Genomic DNA, 15,712 nt, shown 5'->3' with positions numbered 1-15,712 from the left:
GGCCCACGCCCTTCCCGACGGTCGTCCCGGGGAACCCGACGGCGGCGCCCGTCTTCGCGCCGACGCCGCGGCCGACGCCCGCGCCGAGCCCGCGGCCGACGCCCGCGCCGTCGCCCGCGCCGACGCCCGCGCCGTCGCCCCGACCGACGCCGCGGCCCACGCCCGCGCCGTCGCCCGCGCCGACGCCGGGACCGTCGCCGGGACCGTCGCCGGCGCCGTCGCCGGCGCCGTCGCCCGCGCCGACGCCCGCGCCGTCGCCCGCGCCGACGCCGGAACCGTCGCTCGCGCCCACGACGTCGGCCCCCAGCGCGGCGCCGACCCTCGCGCCGTCGGCCTGCGCCGAGCGGCCCGACGTGCCGCCGCCGACGCTTCGCGAAGCGCGCTTCGGCGACACGGGCGGCATCGTCGACCTGATCCTCGACGGGCCCAGCGACCGCGGCGGCTTCGGCGGCGCCGAGTTCCCCTGCGACGCGCTCTTCGCCTTCGCGGGCGCCGACGCGACGGCCTGCGCCTTCGTCACCGACGCGCGCGCCACCGCGGCCCTGTCCCGCGACTCCGTCGTCGTCCCCGGCGACAACGTCACGCTCGTCGCGGACGCGCTCCGCGGCTTCGGCGCGCTGCCCTGCTCGCGCTACGCGAACGCGACGACGATGGCGCTCGAGCCGCCGCGGCATCCCCCGCAGCCGGCCGTGTCGCTCACCGGCCCGCAGCGCGTCGGCGCGTGCTCCGCCGTGGAGCTCGGCGCCGCCGCGTCCGTCAACAGCGGCGGCCGGCCCTGGACGCTCGTCCGCTGGTCCCTCGAGGCGCGCGGCGGCACGGACGCCCAGGCCGAGGCGCTCCGGGCCGTCGCGAGGACCGCGTCGCGCGAGCGGAAACTCCACGCGACCGTCGGCGCGGACGTCGTCGAGGCGCTCGCGGGCCTCGCGTTCGACGCGTCGCTGACGCTGGGCAACTTCCTCGGCGCCGCGGGCGCGTCGCCGACGCTGCGCGTCGAGGTCCTGACGGCGTCGGCGCCGTCCGTGTCCATCGTCGGCGGCGAGGACCAGGCGGCGACGTCGAGCGCCGCGGGCATCCGCGTGCGGAGCGCCGCGGAGGTCGCGCGCTGCGCGGGCGAGCCGGAGACGCGGCCGAACCTGCGCTACGCCTGGACGGCGGTTTTGGAAAACGGCGAAGCCGTCGCGAACGCGTCGCCCGACGACCGCATCTTCGAGGCCGCGCCCTTCGCGCTGCCCGGCGCGTCCGTGTTGGCGCTGGAGGTCGCGGTCACCGACGTCTCCGGCCGCCAAAACGCCGCGAGCTGCCGCGTCGCCACGCCGCGCGCGCCGCTCGTCGCGCTCATCGCCGGCGGCGGCGAGCGCACGCTGTCGCGGTCCGAGACGCTCGAACTCGACGGGTCCGCGAGCCGCGATCCCGACGCCGAGGACGGCGGCGCGCTGGCCTTCGCGTGGACCGCGGGCCGCCTGTCGGCGACGGGCGCGTCGCCGTCCTTCGCCGCGCGGGACCTGGGCCCGCCCGGGAACTACTCGGTCGCGCTCGTCGTGTCGGCGGCCGACGGCCGCGCCGCGGCCGCGGCGCAGACGGTCTTCGTCGTCGCCGAGCCCGTGCCTCGGGTAGCCTTGCGGCCCGTCGACGGCAAGGTCAACCCGTCGCTGGACCTCACGCTCTTCGGCAGCGTGGCCCCCAGCGACAAGGACCGCGCGCGCGGCGTGACCTACGGCTGGTCCCTCGTCGCCGGGTCGCTGAACGGCGAGCTCGACGACTTCGCGCGCACCAGGTACAAGGGCGCCACGGACGCGCCGTCCAGGGACGTGCCCCTCGTGCTCGCCGCGGGCGCGCTGACCATGGGCGCGGCCTACGCCTTCGCGCTGGAGGCGCGCGTCGCGTCGGGCCCGAACCGGCACGTGTCCGCGTCCGCGACGGTCGCCTTCGTCGCGAACCGCGCGCCGACGAGCGGCGGCGTCGACGTCGACCCCGTCGACGGCGAAGCCGCGCGGACGATCTTTGGGTTGACGGCGGCGTCGTGGGTCGACGACGACTACCCGCTGGCCTACACCTTCTTCTCGGAGGTCGCCGGCGCCGAGAACTCGCTCATCTACGACGCGCTCGAGCCGTCCTTCGACGCGATCCTGCCCGTGGGCGACGCCGGGAACGGCCACGCGCTCGTCGTCGGCGTCTCCGTGAAGGACGCGCTACAGGCCGTCGCGCGCGCGACGACCGTCGCCCGCGTGCGCCCGGCGACGTTCTCCACGGATCCGACCGCGGACGACAGCATCTACACCGAATCCACGGCGCTGCTCGAGGACCTCGAGGCGACGGGCGACGTCGAGGGCACCTTCGCGGCCATCTTCGCGCTGGCGTCCATGCTCGACGCCGCGGCGGCCGCGGACCCGACGGCCGCGCCGACGGCCGCGCCGACGGCCGCGCCGACGCGCCGGCCGACGACGGCCGCGCCGTCGGCCGCGCCGTCGCGGGCCCCCACGGCCGAGCCGACGACGGCCGCGCCGTCGGCCGCGCCGTCGCGGACCCCCACGGCCGCGCCGACGACGCCCGCGCCGACGCCCGCGCCGACGCCGGGGCCGACGGTGGTCCCCGGGAACCCGACGGCCGCGCCGGTCCCGGCGCCCACGGACGTGCCGAGCTCGTCGCCCACCACGGCCCTCCCCATCCCGTCGCCGACCGCCGCGCCGTCGCTCGCGCCGTCGACGGCGTCGCCGAGCGCCGCGCCGAGCGCCGCGCCCGCGCCGTCGCCGACCGCGCCGCCGACGGCCGCGCCCGCGCCGTCGCCGACGGCGTCGCCCACGCTCGCCTGCCCGCTCTGCCACCCGGACCGCGGCGACTGCGTCGTCGTCGACTTCAACGGCGACGTCGCCGACGGGTCCAGCGCCTGCGCGGGGTTCTGCACGCCCACGTGCGTCTGCTTCGAGGGCTGGCGCGGCGAGCACTGCGACCAGACGCTGGACGAGTTCGAGGCCGAGCTCGCGCTCCGCGCGTCCTTCATCGAGGCGTTGGCCGACGCCGCGGCGAAGCAGCCCGTGACCAAGGGCGCGCTCAAGCAGCAGGCGGGCCTCCTGTCGACGCTATCCGCGGCCGCGGGCATGGACGCGGACTCGGACGCGCGGACGTCGCAGATCGCCCTGCAGGTCGCGCTCGGCTCGGCGGAGGTGGGCCTCGACGCGGGCACGGGCGACGCGCTCGTGACGGCGCTGTCGTCCCTGCTCGGCGGCGCCGCGGCGTCCCGCGCGGGCCGCCGGCGCCTCGGTAACGCGACGGCCGTGCCCCGGAGCGGCGCGCTGGCCAACGTGTCCGCGGCGATCCTCGAGCTCGGCAAGGCGACGCTCGTCGACAGCGTCGTCGGCCAGGAGGCGAAGGAGTTGACGGGCGACAAGCTCCGGGTCGCGTCCGTGAAATTCGGCGACACCGCGACGGCGAAGCTGTCGCCGCCGGGGTCGCCGGGCGCGCTCCGCCTCGCGGCGGCGGGCGGCGCGGCCCTCGACGCGACGGTCGCGGAGCTCTTCGTCAACGCGCGCACCGGCGAGGCGCTCGCGTCGACGGTGCTCGCCGCGAACGTGCGCCGCGACCCGACGGCCGCCCGGAGGCGGCTCAAGAAGGGGGGCTCCCGGAAGGACGGGACCGTCGAGGTGCTCCTCGAGCTCCCGGCGCTCCCGAACGCGCCGCGGCCGGGGCCGCTCGGCGAGACGTCCGGCGTCGTCGCCTGCGACGGGTCGCGCGCGGCCGCGACCACCCGCTGCCCCGGCGGCGCCGAGAACGCGACGCTGGCCTGCGGCGACGAGCCGGCGTCCTACGAGCTCAACTGCTCCGCGGCGCGGGAGGCCGCGTGCCTCTCCGCGTCCGCGGGGAGCCTCGCGTGGGGCGGGCCGCGCGCGCCGGCGTGCGCCGTCGCCGGCGTCGCGGACGACGGCGCCGTCGTCTGCGCCTGCGCCGTCGACCCGGACGCGCCGAGCCTCTCGGAGCACGCGGCGACGACGGACGAGGTCTACGCGACCTACTACCGCGAGCTCCTGGCGGAGGAGGGCCTGAGCGACCGCGTCGTCGCGCGGAACGGGCTCCTCCTCGCGACGCTGGCCGGCGTCGCCGCCTTCTGCGCGCTGCTCGGCGCCTGGGGCGCCGCCGCCGACGCGCGGGCCGGCGCGGCGGAGCGCGACGCGTACCGGCGGACGACGTCGAAGTTCGCGGTCGTCGAGGCCGACGACGCGGCCGCGCGACGAGACGCACGCGGAGCTCGTCGCCGCGTCGCTGCCCCGCTTCATGCGCGAGCTCGCGACGCCGCGGCGCTTTGTGTGGGACGCGCTCCTGCGGCACCACGGCCTGCTGAACGTCCTGACGTGGCACCCGTCGCGGAGCCGGCCGTCGCGCGCGTTCGTCTTCTTCCTCGCCGTGCTGGGCGTCCTCTACGCGGAGGCGCTCTTCTACGAGCTCGCGTTCCCCGACGGGGTCTGCGCGTCGCGGTCCGACGACCCGGTCACCTGCGAGGCCCTGCGGTCGCCCGTCTTCCGCGACCGGCGGCTCTGCGCCTACGACGCGGCGGTGGAACCGGCGTGCGCGTTGGCGCCGCCGGACGCGCGCGACGCGGCGCTGCGGCTCCGGCTCACGGTTTTAGCGGTCGCGCTCTACCTGCCGTCCCTCGCGGCGCTCGAATGGCTCTGCGAGCGCGTCGTGTTCCGGCCGACGGCGCCGCGGGCGCGCGTCGGGCCCGAGCGGCCGGGCGCGCCGTCCGCGCCACTCGGCGACGGCTTCGCGGCGCGCCGCGACGCGGCCGCGGCGCTCTTCGCGGAGCTGCGCGCGGCGCTGCGGCGGTCCGACGACGCCGCGGGCTACGCCGGTGGGGCGGAGGATGAGTTCCGGTGCGCGGCGGGCGACGTCGACGCCGAGGCCGCGCGCGCGCTGCCCGCGCTCCTGCGACATATCTTACGGCGCCGCCAGGAGCTCGTGGACGCGCTCGCGGAGCAGCCGGCGGACGCGCAGCTCCGGCGCCTGCGGGCGGCGCTGGAGGCGCGCTGGGCCCTCCACCCGGAGCGGGCGCACTGGCGGCTCCCGTTCGCGGAGCGCGCGTTCAGAATCCTCAAGACCGCGGCGCGCGACGCCGTCGACGCCGCGGGCGCCGTCGACGCGGCCGCCGGCGACGAGTCGCACGACGTCGTCTGCGCCATCGTCTACCACGTGCGGCGCTTCGAGTTCCTGGACCGGCGGGAGCGGCGCGTGCTGGAGCGGTCCGTCGGCGGCTACGACCGGCGGGAGGTCGTCGACCCCGGCGTCGCGTGGAAAGTCCGCGTCGCCGGCGCCGGCGCCGTCTTCGGCGTCGCCGGCGGCGTCGCCTGGCAGCTCCTCGTCTTCGGCCTCGCGCGCGACGCGGACACCCCCTTTACGTGGTGGGTCGACGCGCTCTGCGCGGTCCTCTTCGTCTTCGGGCTCCTGGAGCCGCTGCGGATCGTGGCCGTCGAGTGCGCGATCCCGCTCCTCGTCTGGGCGAAGCTCGAGCACTACCGGGACCCCGTGCGGCTCGTGCTGCCGTTCCGCGAGGCCGGCGCGTTCCTCGGGCCCGCGGACCTGCTCGCGCGGTCCGCGGACGCGTCGTTCCGGTCCGTGGGGCTGCCCGTGCCCGCGAGCGTCGCGGACCGCGGCGGTGCGACGCCGCCGGTGCTCAAGCGCCGCGCGACGGCGCTGGCCGCGGGCGCGGACCGCCTCGCGCGGCGCCGCGCGGCCGCCGGCCGCCGCGGCGCGGCCGCGGTCGCCGCGCGCGTCGCCGCGGCCGCGGCCTGGGACCTCGGCGAGCCGGAGCTCCTCGAGCCGGGCCACGCGGCGCGCAACGCCGCGTTCCGCGCCGCGTCGCCGCTCTGGCGGTCCGACTACCTCGCGGACCTCGGCGACGGTCTCGCGTGGCGCGCGCCGGCGTACTACGCCGCGCTCCTCGCGTTCTGGGCGGGCTTCACGGCCCTCCACGGCGAGCTCCAGGACATCGCCATCGAGGAGGCGTGCAACGTCGTCCTCATGGCCGCGGCGTCGCGGCTCCAGGGCGCGCTGGACCGCGCGGCCTTCTCGCGGCACCTGTCGACGGTCGTGCTGGCCGTGCTCCTCCTCGGCCTCTTCCTCGTGCTCGGACTGCTCTTCGCCGCGTCGCGCGCGGCCTACGCGCTCCGGCGGCGCCTCGACCCGGGCCGCCGCGCGCGCCGCGCGCTCCGCCGCGACGAGCGGTCGAAGCGCCACTTCTCCCTCGCCTTCGAGGGCTTCCGCGACGCGGAGGGCGTCCAGCGCGCCGAGTCGAAGCGCGAGTCCGACGGCGACGCCGCGCGCTGGATCCGCGACGAGGGCGACACCGCGGCGCTGGACGTCGCCGACGACGACGGCGGCTCGGACGACGAGCTCCTCGACCCGCCGGACATCCCGCGGTCGCCGCCCGGGAGCCAGGGGCCGGCGGCGTTCTGGCCCGACGACGACGACGATGTTTCCGTGGTGCTGGAGAAGTAACGTGTGTAGCTGTGGTTGGTTGCTCGTGTGGGGTGGAGGCGGCTCGCGCAGTCGCTGCGGCCCCAGGAACGGTGCGACGCCGAGGGGCGACGCCAGCGCGAGGTGGTCCGCAAACGCGAGATCGCTCTGCAACGCCAGCGCAACGGGCTACCGCCGCTGCCCCCCCCTAGGGGCTTCTTGAGAGACTTAGGGTGACAAGTACGAAGTACAATTGGAGGAGTGCTGCCTCTCCACTTTCACGTGAAAAGGACTTTCACCTCCGCGCAGGGGGAGCAGGCAAGTCGACGCGCGTCGGCGCGTTGGGGGAGGGGGCTTCCTGTGGTCGAGCACGGAGGATCTTCGATCGGCGCGCGTCCGCTTTTTCGGGGCATAGCTTCCTCGCGCTGAACGCGGGGGGGTTTCGATTGAGGAGCGGGGCGGGGAGGGGGGATCACGACCGTCAAGCCTCGAGCTCGGTCTTGATCTGCATCTCGACCTCCTTGAATTCCTTGAAATCGATGCCGTAGGCGCTGCCGCCGTGCTTCGACTCGTCGAGGCCGGCCTCCTCGAACTCGCGCGACACGCGGAAGATGCCCAGCGCGTTCATCAAGAGGAAGAAGGGCGTCATCGTCGCCGCGACCCAGGCCGTGATGAGGAGCAGCGCGACGACCTGGCAGGCGAGCATGGAGCCGTCGCCCGTGTAGAAGAGGCCCGCGCGGTCCGCGTTGCCGTAGGCCGCGCGCATGTTGTAGGGCCGCGCGAAGAGCGCGGGCGCGAGCAGGCCCCACGCGCCCGCGAAGTAGTGCACGGGCGTCGCGTTGACCGCGTCGTCGATCTCGAGCTTCACGAGGAGGAAGCTGCCCCCCGTGTAGACGAACGCGCCGACGAAGCCGATGACGACCGCGGCCCAGGGCTCGACGACCGCGCACGCGGACGTGATGGACACGAGCCCCGCGAGGACGCCGTTGCACATCTCGCCGACGTCGTAGACGTGGGAGAGCGCGTAGTGGAGGAAGAGGTTCGTGAGGCCGCCGGCGGCCGCCGCGAGCGTCGTCGTCACCGCGACCTTGGCCGCGACGGCGTCGCAGCCGACGATGCAGAGCGTCGACCCCGGGTTGAAGCCGTACCACCCGACCCAGAGGAGGAACGTGCCCAGGACCACCAGGGGCATGGAGTGGCCGTTGATGGGCTTCGCGTTCGGGCCGAAGCGGCCGAGGCGCGGCCCGAGGATCGCCGCGCCGATGCCCGCGGCCGCGCCGCCGACCATGTGGACGACGCCGCAGCCCGCGAAGTCGACGACGCCGACCTTGAGCCAGGCCGTCTTGCCCTCGGGCACGAAGGCCGTGAGGAAGCCGTCGCCGCTCCAGATCCAGTGGACGACCACGGGGTAGACGAAGCCCGTGAGGACCGCGCTGTAGCCCGCGTACGCGCCCATGGAGCACCGCTCCGCGACGGCGCCGGAGACGATCGTCGCCGCCGTCGCCGCGAAGGCGAACTGGAAGAACCAGTCGTGGAAGCCGCTGTCGCCCTCGTAGCCGTTGGAGAGGAAGAAGTACTTGTTCCCGCCGATGAACCAGTTGCCGCCGGACGAGTCGGACCCGTACGCGAACGCGTAGCCCGTCGCCCAGAACCACGTCGCGCCGACGCACGCGTCCATGAGGTTCTTGAGCAGGATGTTCTGCGCATTCTTCGCGCGGATGGACCCGGCGCAGAGCATGGCGAAACCCGCCTGCATCAGAAAGACGAGGACGCCGCAGTACAGGAGCCAGTGCACGTCCGAGCTCGCCCCGACGGCGTCGTCGCCCGAGTCCGAGATGAGCGCGGTGATCTGCGCGAGCTCGTCGTCAGAGAGGACCATCTTTGCGCTTCAGGGGTCTTCTTCGAGGTCGGGGGGGGCGCCAAGGAGCGCTACGAAAGCCGTCTCCCTCTCTACTCGACGTTAAAACACGCGCCGCGACTCGATCGACGGCAACATCCCACATTCCTCCCTGCGACGCGGCTCTGCAGTTGCACGCTTCGGCAACTGGGACCCGAACGCGATGCGCCTCCGGCGGCCCAAGAGCCACGACTTCTACCCCGTCGAGCACAACCTGGCGGTCATGATCCACGAGATGAGCCACATCGACCACGGGAACCATGCAGCTGGAAGTAAGGTGTTGCCGCGACAGCGTTAGCGGCGCCCTAGGCCCAGAGCTGGGCGAGCGCGCGCGCGACGTAGCGCTTCTGCGGCAAGTCGAGGCCGTAGCGCTCGGCGAGGTCGTCGCTTCAGGGGGCGCAAAGGGGCGCTACGAGCACCCCGAGCGCCGACTAGACCGCTGAAAAACTGTCAACCCGAGTTCACCGCTTTGTGCAAGCGACCGAGTCTTTGTGCAAGTCCACAGCAACGTCCAGGCCCTGGCGCATCCGCGGCGCGCGAGCCGACCAAGAAACTCACGCGCCGCGCCGCCCGACCCTCCCACCCGCGGCCAACCCCCCGTCGTCGACGCCGCCACCCGAGCGCCCACCACAAGACCGAACGATGGAGACGGTGAAGACGGGGTGGCTCGAGAAGAAGAGCGTCATGCGGTGGCAGAAGCGCTGGTTCGCGCTCTACCGGAAGCGCGACAGTTCGCGGGCCTGGTTCGCGTACTTCGACGGGGCGCTCGACGGGGTGCTCGACGAGGCGCGCGTCGCGCGCGCCAAGGGCGCCGTCGAGCTCTCGTGGGGCGCCAAGGTCGACGTGCTCCCCGGCGCCGGGTCGCGGTTCCAGGTCATCCTCGCGAAGCACGCCCTCAAGTGCGGCGCCGCCGACGACGCGGCCCGCGACGCCTGGATGCGCGCGCTCCGGTCCGAGGCGAGCCACGCGGTGCGGTCCGCGACGGTCCAATTCGCGGGCGAGGCGTGGCAGATCGACCCCAAGTACGAGCTCGTCAAGAAGGTCGGCTCCGGCGCCTACGGCTGCGTCGCGTCGGCCCGCGACACGTCCGCCGAGGCGCGCGAGCGCTTCGGCGCGCCCTACGACGTCGCGATCAAGAAGGTCGCGAACGTCTTCGAGGACGCCGTCGACGCCTGTGTGGATTCCAAACCTTCAACTCGACTTCAATGTGAGCGTATTCGACGGTTTCGACGCGAGACTTTCTGCCGTGCTTCGAGAACTCCACAAGAGCAATCGATTCGTCCAAAAATCAGCCGAATCGACTTCGATTTGACCGAGATAGAGAGTCCTGAAGTTTGGTGGGGACCCCCCAAACCAGTGGTTGGAATCCACTCAGGTCGACGCGAAGCGGATCCTGCGGGAGGTGCGCCTCATGCGCAACTGGAACCACCCCTGCGTGCTCGGGCTCTACGACATCGTCGAGCCGTCGCACTCCGCGGACTTTGAGGACCTCTACATCGTGACGCCGCTGTCGACGACGGACCTCTCGCGCGTGATTTACTCGAAGACGGCCCTCAGCTCCGACCAGCAGCTCTACCTCTTCTACCAGACGCTCTGCGGCGTCCACTACATCAACTCGGCGGGCGTCATCCACCGCGACCTCAAGCCCGCGAACCTGCTCGTCGACGTGAAGACGTGCGGCCTCAAGGTCTGCGACTTCGGCCTGAGCCGCTGCCTGAGCCACGAGGGCGCGGCGCTGACGGACGGCTACATCGAGGCGCCGGCCGTCGACGGCGGCGCGAACAACTTCACGGAGTACGTCGTCACGCGGTGGTACCGCGCGCCGGAGGTCGCGCTCCGTGTGGAAATCAAATCTTCACCCCGACTTCAATGTGCGCGTAATCGACCGTTTCGGCGCGAGTTCTTCTGCCGTGCTTCGAGAACTCGACGAGAGCAATCGATTCGTCCAAAGATCAGCCGAATCGACTTCGATGTGACCGAGATAGAGAATTTCTCAAGTTTGGTGGGGACCCCCCAAACCAGCGCTTGATTTCCGCGCAGGTCATGCTCGGCTTCCACCACTACGGCGCGGCCATCGACGTCTGGGCGTCGGCGTGCATCTTCGTCGAGATGCTCATCAAGGAGCCCCTCTTCCCGGGCAACGACTACCTGCACCAGCTCAAGATCATCCTCAAGCAGCTCGGCAAGCCGACGGACCCCGGCGACTCGTGGTTCGTCACGAACAAATCCGCGCGCCAGTTCCTCGACGGGCTGCCGGCCTACGCGGCGCAGCCGTTGGACCGCAAGGTGCCCGGGGCGCCGCCGGGGGCGCTGGACCTGGTGCTGGGCATGCTCCGCTTCGACCTGTGTGGAAATCAACCACTGGTTTGGGGGGTCCCCACCAAACTTCAGAACTCTCTATCTCGGTCAAATCGAAGTCGATTCGGCTGATTTTTGGACGGATCGATTGCTCTCATCGACTTTTCGAAGCACAGCAGAAAGCCTCGCGTCGAAACGGTCGCATACGCACACATTGAAGTCGGGTTGAAGGTTTGGAATCCACACAGGCTTCGACCCGCGGAAGCGGACGCCCGTCTCCGACTGCATCGACCACGCGTGCCTCGCGGACTACCGCGAGCACGAGCTCGAGGCGCGCGCGGGCTTCCACGTCGAGATGGACGACGTCGAGGCCGTGGCGCTGACGAAGAGCGCCATCCAGCGCCTCCTCTACGACGACGTCCGCGCGTTCCACCGCGACCTCCCCGCGGACCGCGGCCGCGTCTTCAGCGACGCGGAGGAGCTCGCCGAGCACGTCACCATCGACCACGCCGCCACGCCCATGGACCAGTCGCCGCGGTAAAGAGACCCGGAAGCGTGGGGCTCGAGCGAGCTTGTTGGGGGCCTTGTTGGGGGAGGCGCTCGGTAGGTTAGGCCTTTCGGCGATTTCAGTCTTGCGGCAGATCAGCACAGAGAGTCGCTGTCTACCCCCACGACCCCATCCGTGAAGCTTACCCCGTCCGACGCGAGTTGTACGACCGGCCCTCCTCCTCTACGTCGAGACCATGAAGGACTGGCAGAAGAAGCAGATGGAATTCGAGCAGGTCAAAGCCCGGGCGAAAGCGCTACAGCTGAGATTGACGTGTACGATTTGTGGGACGAAACCGAAGACCATGCTGAACTGTCCGTGTGCGACTACGCAGTATTGTTCGACTGAATGCCAAAGAATTGACTGGCGCGACCGCGGCCACCGGAAGGCGTGCAAAAAGATCCGAAACGAGCGCGCGGAGGAGGAGAAGCGGGCGGAGGCCGAGACCCCGATGCCCCCGCCGTCGCCGCCGCCGGAAATGTTCTACGGCCCTGCACCGCGGTCGCACGCCGACGAGGTCCGCGCGCGCATCGCGGCGGAACACGAGGCGGCCCGCGTGCGGCGCGAGGCGAACCCGTTGCCCGAGCCGGCGTCGGCGCGGTACGGGTCGCGGTGCCCGATCTGTCTCGAGGATTGGGACGTGAATGAACAGAGGGCACTTCTTTTCTGCTGCTGCCGGACGATCTGCAGGTCGTGTCACGACAAGACCCGCGGAACGCATTGTACTCTCTGTCGCATACCGGCCCCAAAAACCGCTGCGGAACACCTCGCGCATCTTCGCCGCCACGTCGAGAACGAGGTGCCGGAAGCGATGAAGACTCTCGGTGACATCTATCGCGAAGGCAGACCTAACCATGGCGTCGTGAAATCCGCGAAGAAGGCTGCAAAGCTTTACAAGCGCGCCGTGGAGCTCGGGGACATGGACGCTACGATTCCGCTCAGCACCGCGTACGCTACTGGAGATGGCGTCAAGTTAGACAGGAGGAAGGCGCTACAACTCATACGCATCACTTCGGAACGAGGCGACGCGCATGCGCAGCGCAATCTTGGAGTCTATCTTCGTCAAGACAAAAAATTTGAGGAAGCGTTCCGCCTTTTCAAGATGGCTGCGGATCAGGGATTCACTGACGCCGAGATCAACCTTGGGCATTGCTACAGAACGGGAGAGGGCGTGGAAGTGAATATCACCGAGGCCAAACGCTATTGGGAGCGCGCGGCCGCCAAAGGCCACGCACACGCCATATTCGCGCTCAAGCACTGGTTTCCCGATAGGCAGCGGCGCCCTTAAAAAGAACGCTACATAGCCGGACACCGATGGAGGTCCTGAGGGGTCGGGGAGGCGTCGCGTGCCCAAGGCGAGAGGCGACGGCCTAGGTCACCTGCGAGCCTCTCTCTCTCGCGCATTAGGCGACGCACCTCGCCTACGCGCCTACTTTGGGCGGGCGCGGGCACTGGGGGGGCCACTAAAGCCGGGCGTAGGCGCTCCTTCAACTTGAAGTTCAAAATTGCTCCACTGACCCTGGAGCTCCACACGAGCTGCCTCCAGTCCTCCTTCGGCGCCGCCAGCGCCGCGCCGTCGCCTAGCTAGACCGACCGCGGCGTCGTCCTCGCGTCCATACGCTCTCGCTGATCCAGAGCTCCATCGCTCGTCGCAAAACTCCGGTCGCGGCGCGTCGAAAAAGCCATGTGCCTCTGCTGCCTCGGCTGGGGCCTCTTCCTCTACAACTACGCCAACGGCCGCGCGCGCGAGCCGCGGCTCGAGGACGTGACGCCGAACGCGCAGATCCTCGCGGGCCAGGCCGGCGTGAGCGTGCTCGACTACTTCTTCTGGACGCTCTTCGTCGGGCTCTCCGGGTCGTCGCTCTACGCAGCGATGCTCGTCTTCGACGTGCTGCCCTTCGTCGCCCAGGCGTCCTTCATGCGCGCGCGCCGCGTCCCGGGGTGTTTTCCCGCCCCTTGACACGTGACACCGTAGCTACTACATCATGACGAACGCGAAGCTCGAGCCGGCGACGCGGTCCTGCTGCGACGACGCCGCGGAGAAGGAGACGATGCTCGCCGCTCGGCCGTCGTGCTGCGCGGAGAAGCAGGCCAAGCCCTGCTGCAAGGCGACGGAGCTCGTCTGAATGCTTTTGCGGCGCGGCGGCGGCGCGCGTCCGAATCCCGTGGCGATGGCGGACGCCCGTCGGGGCGATGACGAGACACACACCGTTGCTGCGCGGAGACTTACGCGACGTCCTGCTGCGCGCGGCGACGGCGCTCGTGTAGTTCGCTGGGGGTCCGGGCGGCCTGCCTGTCTATAATGTGTCAATTTTACCAGCCCTCCTGAGATTGTCACCTACGAGGTCCGGAGTGCTGCGAGCTCTAGGCGCACGCGCGTGCCGTCTCATGGTGCCGATAGCCGCCTATAACGCCGAACCCATGCTTGCGTAGTAGGACCAGGACGCGGCCTCGTCTCACCCCAGGAGGCTCCCAGGCCGATCGATCCCTGAAGGTGAAGTACCGATGACGCAATTCCGGAACGCGCCGGGATTGCGCCCAGCGGGAGCACCTTCTGAGCGCGATGACGAAACCAGAGTGCGTGCTGTGCGGCGGTTGGTACAGGATGAACAACGACGGCACGATGCGGGCCCATCTGACCTCCTGCCTGAAGAAGCCATTCGACCCCGAACGCCTCGATTCTCTTGACTTCGACCCCAACACGGCGACCCGCGACACGCGCGAGGAGTGCGGGACCGGGCCGACCGCGTCCTTCGGGGACCGTGTGACCTACCTACACGCGGCGTGCCGCGACAACGACGCCCAGCTGGTGCAGTACCTTATCAAACGCAACGCCGACGTAAACCGGGAGACGTCGTGGGGTTACACGCCGCTCCACGTCGCGTGCCGCAACGGCTACCTCGACATCGTTCGCTGCCTCCTCGCCGCCGGCGCCAAGGTCGACGCCGAAGCGTTCTGCATCGACGGACAGTTGGGCACCCCGCTAGACGTCGCGTGCCGTCACGGCCATTGCGGCATCGTCGAACTCCTCCTCGGTCATGAACCTGCGGTCGATGTGGTGAAGGATGACTTAGTGGTAGCGTGCCGCGAAGGCCACGTCGCGGTGGCGGAACTGCTCCTCGCGTACATCGCTCGCGTCGAGCCCGCGGCGGTCAACCTGTGGATCGACCTGCTAGACGTCGCGTGCCGTCACGGCCATCGCGGCATCGTCGAACTCCTCCTCGGTCATGAACCTGCGGTCGATGTGGTGAAGGATGACTTAGTGGTAGCGTGCCGCGAAGGTCACGTCGCGGTGGCGGAACTGCTCCTCGCGTACATCGCTCGCGTCCAGCCCATGGCGCTCAACCAGTGGATCGACCCGCTAGAACTTGCGTGCTGTCACGGCCATCGCGACATCGTTCAGCTCCTCCTCGAGCACGAACCTACGATCGATGTGGTCAAACATCTCTTGGAGAAGGCGTGCGGCGAAGGCCACGTCGCGGTGGCGGAACTGCTCCTCGATCGCTTCCAGCCCGCGGCGCTCCACGAGTGGATCGCTGGGGGCGACTGGATCAGCGCGGCGTGCGCATCCGGCAAGCCAGAGGTAGCACGGCTTCTCCTCGACCGCGGGGCGGGTCTCAACATGACGGAGGCGGATCCAGAGATCCTCTCCAAGAAGCTACTCTGCGAAGCGTGCAGCTCGGGCAAGCTCGAATTAGTGAAGTTTCTCCTGAGTCGCGTCTCCAGATCTCCATCTCAAGGCCAATTCTACATGCCACTGCTAATTCGCGCGACTGTTGGCAACCACGTTGACACGCTTGAGGAGCTCCTCGAAGATCGGGCCAAACTAGCCCCTGATTGGACTGACGAATTCACGACGACCGTAGACGAGTATCTCGAGGCGACGAGCGGCCGGCCTAGTTTCCGCAGTTGCTTGGAGAAGGAGCAGGAAGAAGGCCGTGGTTATCTGCAGATGGGATTGATGCGTGTCGCACTTTTCCAGCTCGACGATTTCACGGGTGTTGTGAATCTGTTAATTTCGCGCGGTGCGCAGCGCCCGACAAAGAAGTGGTGGCGCGACTTTCCCGATAAGGCTGCTCGCTTTAAAGCAGAGCTTGCCAAGGTGAAGGATCTCCGCAAGTCCAACCTCGCCAAGATGAAGGAACGCAAAATGCAGAGAGCGGAACTCAACCTGCGCGCGCTGGAGGATGCGACCCCGCTGCCTACCCTCGTGCTTCACTATGGAATCCTCCCATTCGTCTTCAAGCTTACCGAGACGGAGCTGCAATCGATACCGTGACGGCATGACGCACACGGCGTGTAGCGGGGTGCGGAACGACCCTTCTCCCCTCCATTCTACCTCTCCATCCCCCCAAGCAAGAGAGCCATCCCACAAAGAAGACAGCCCCTTAAAGACACCACCTAGAAAACCAGCACGTGGTGAGATTTATCAGACAGGTCTAGACAGGGGTGTGTGTGGAAGGGGGGGGGGGGGGGGGGGATGGGCCTCTTGGTTGGGGGGGGGGGGGGGGAGAAGGGGGGGGGGGGGA

General features: G+C 70.3%; 3 protein-coding genes across 3 annotated transcripts; 2 read left to right on the top strand and 1 right to left on the bottom strand.

The window, feature by feature from the left end:
• Positions 1-6,659: 6,659 nt before the first annotated feature.
• On the bottom strand, positions 6,660-8,399 carry AMT5 (hypothetical protein; the record flags this gene model as incomplete). Its single annotated transcript, XM_009037382.1, has 1 exon — positions 6,660-8,399. One exon carries the CDS (start codon positions 8,318-8,320, stop codon positions 6,923-6,925), a length of 1,398 nt encoding a protein of 465 aa, XP_009035630.1.
• An 857-nt stretch (positions 8,400-9,256) lies between these two features.
• Positions 9,257-11,201, top strand: AURANDRAFT_37127 (hypothetical protein; the record flags this gene model as incomplete). The annotated part of the gene is made up of 4 exons (XM_009037505.1): positions 9,257-9,502; positions 9,714-10,166; positions 10,379-10,681; positions 10,893-11,201. 4 exons carry the CDS (start codon positions 9,275-9,277, stop codon positions 11,175-11,177), a joined length of 1,269 nt encoding a protein of 422 aa, XP_009035753.1.
• Positions 11,202-12,712: 1,511 nt separating this feature from the next.
• Positions 12,713-13,504, top strand: AURANDRAFT_71373 (expressed protein; the record flags this gene model as incomplete). The annotated part of the gene is made up of 2 exons (XM_009037506.1): positions 12,713-13,103; positions 13,159-13,504. 2 exons carry the CDS (start codon positions 12,868-12,870, stop codon positions 13,307-13,309), a joined length of 387 nt encoding a protein of 128 aa, XP_009035754.1.
• Positions 13,505-15,712: the final 2,208 nt, after the last annotated feature.

This window comes from Aureococcus anophagefferens (assembly GCF_000186865.1).
Source record: "Aureococcus anophagefferens unplaced genomic scaffold AURANscaffold_6, whole genome shotgun sequence".
In the NCBI taxonomy this organism is placed as follows: domain Eukaryota; class Pelagophyceae; order Pelagomonadales; family Pelagomonadaceae; genus Aureococcus; species Aureococcus anophagefferens.
Note: the sequence above shows the minus strand (reverse complement) of the source record. Positions and strands in the feature narration are given on the sequence as shown.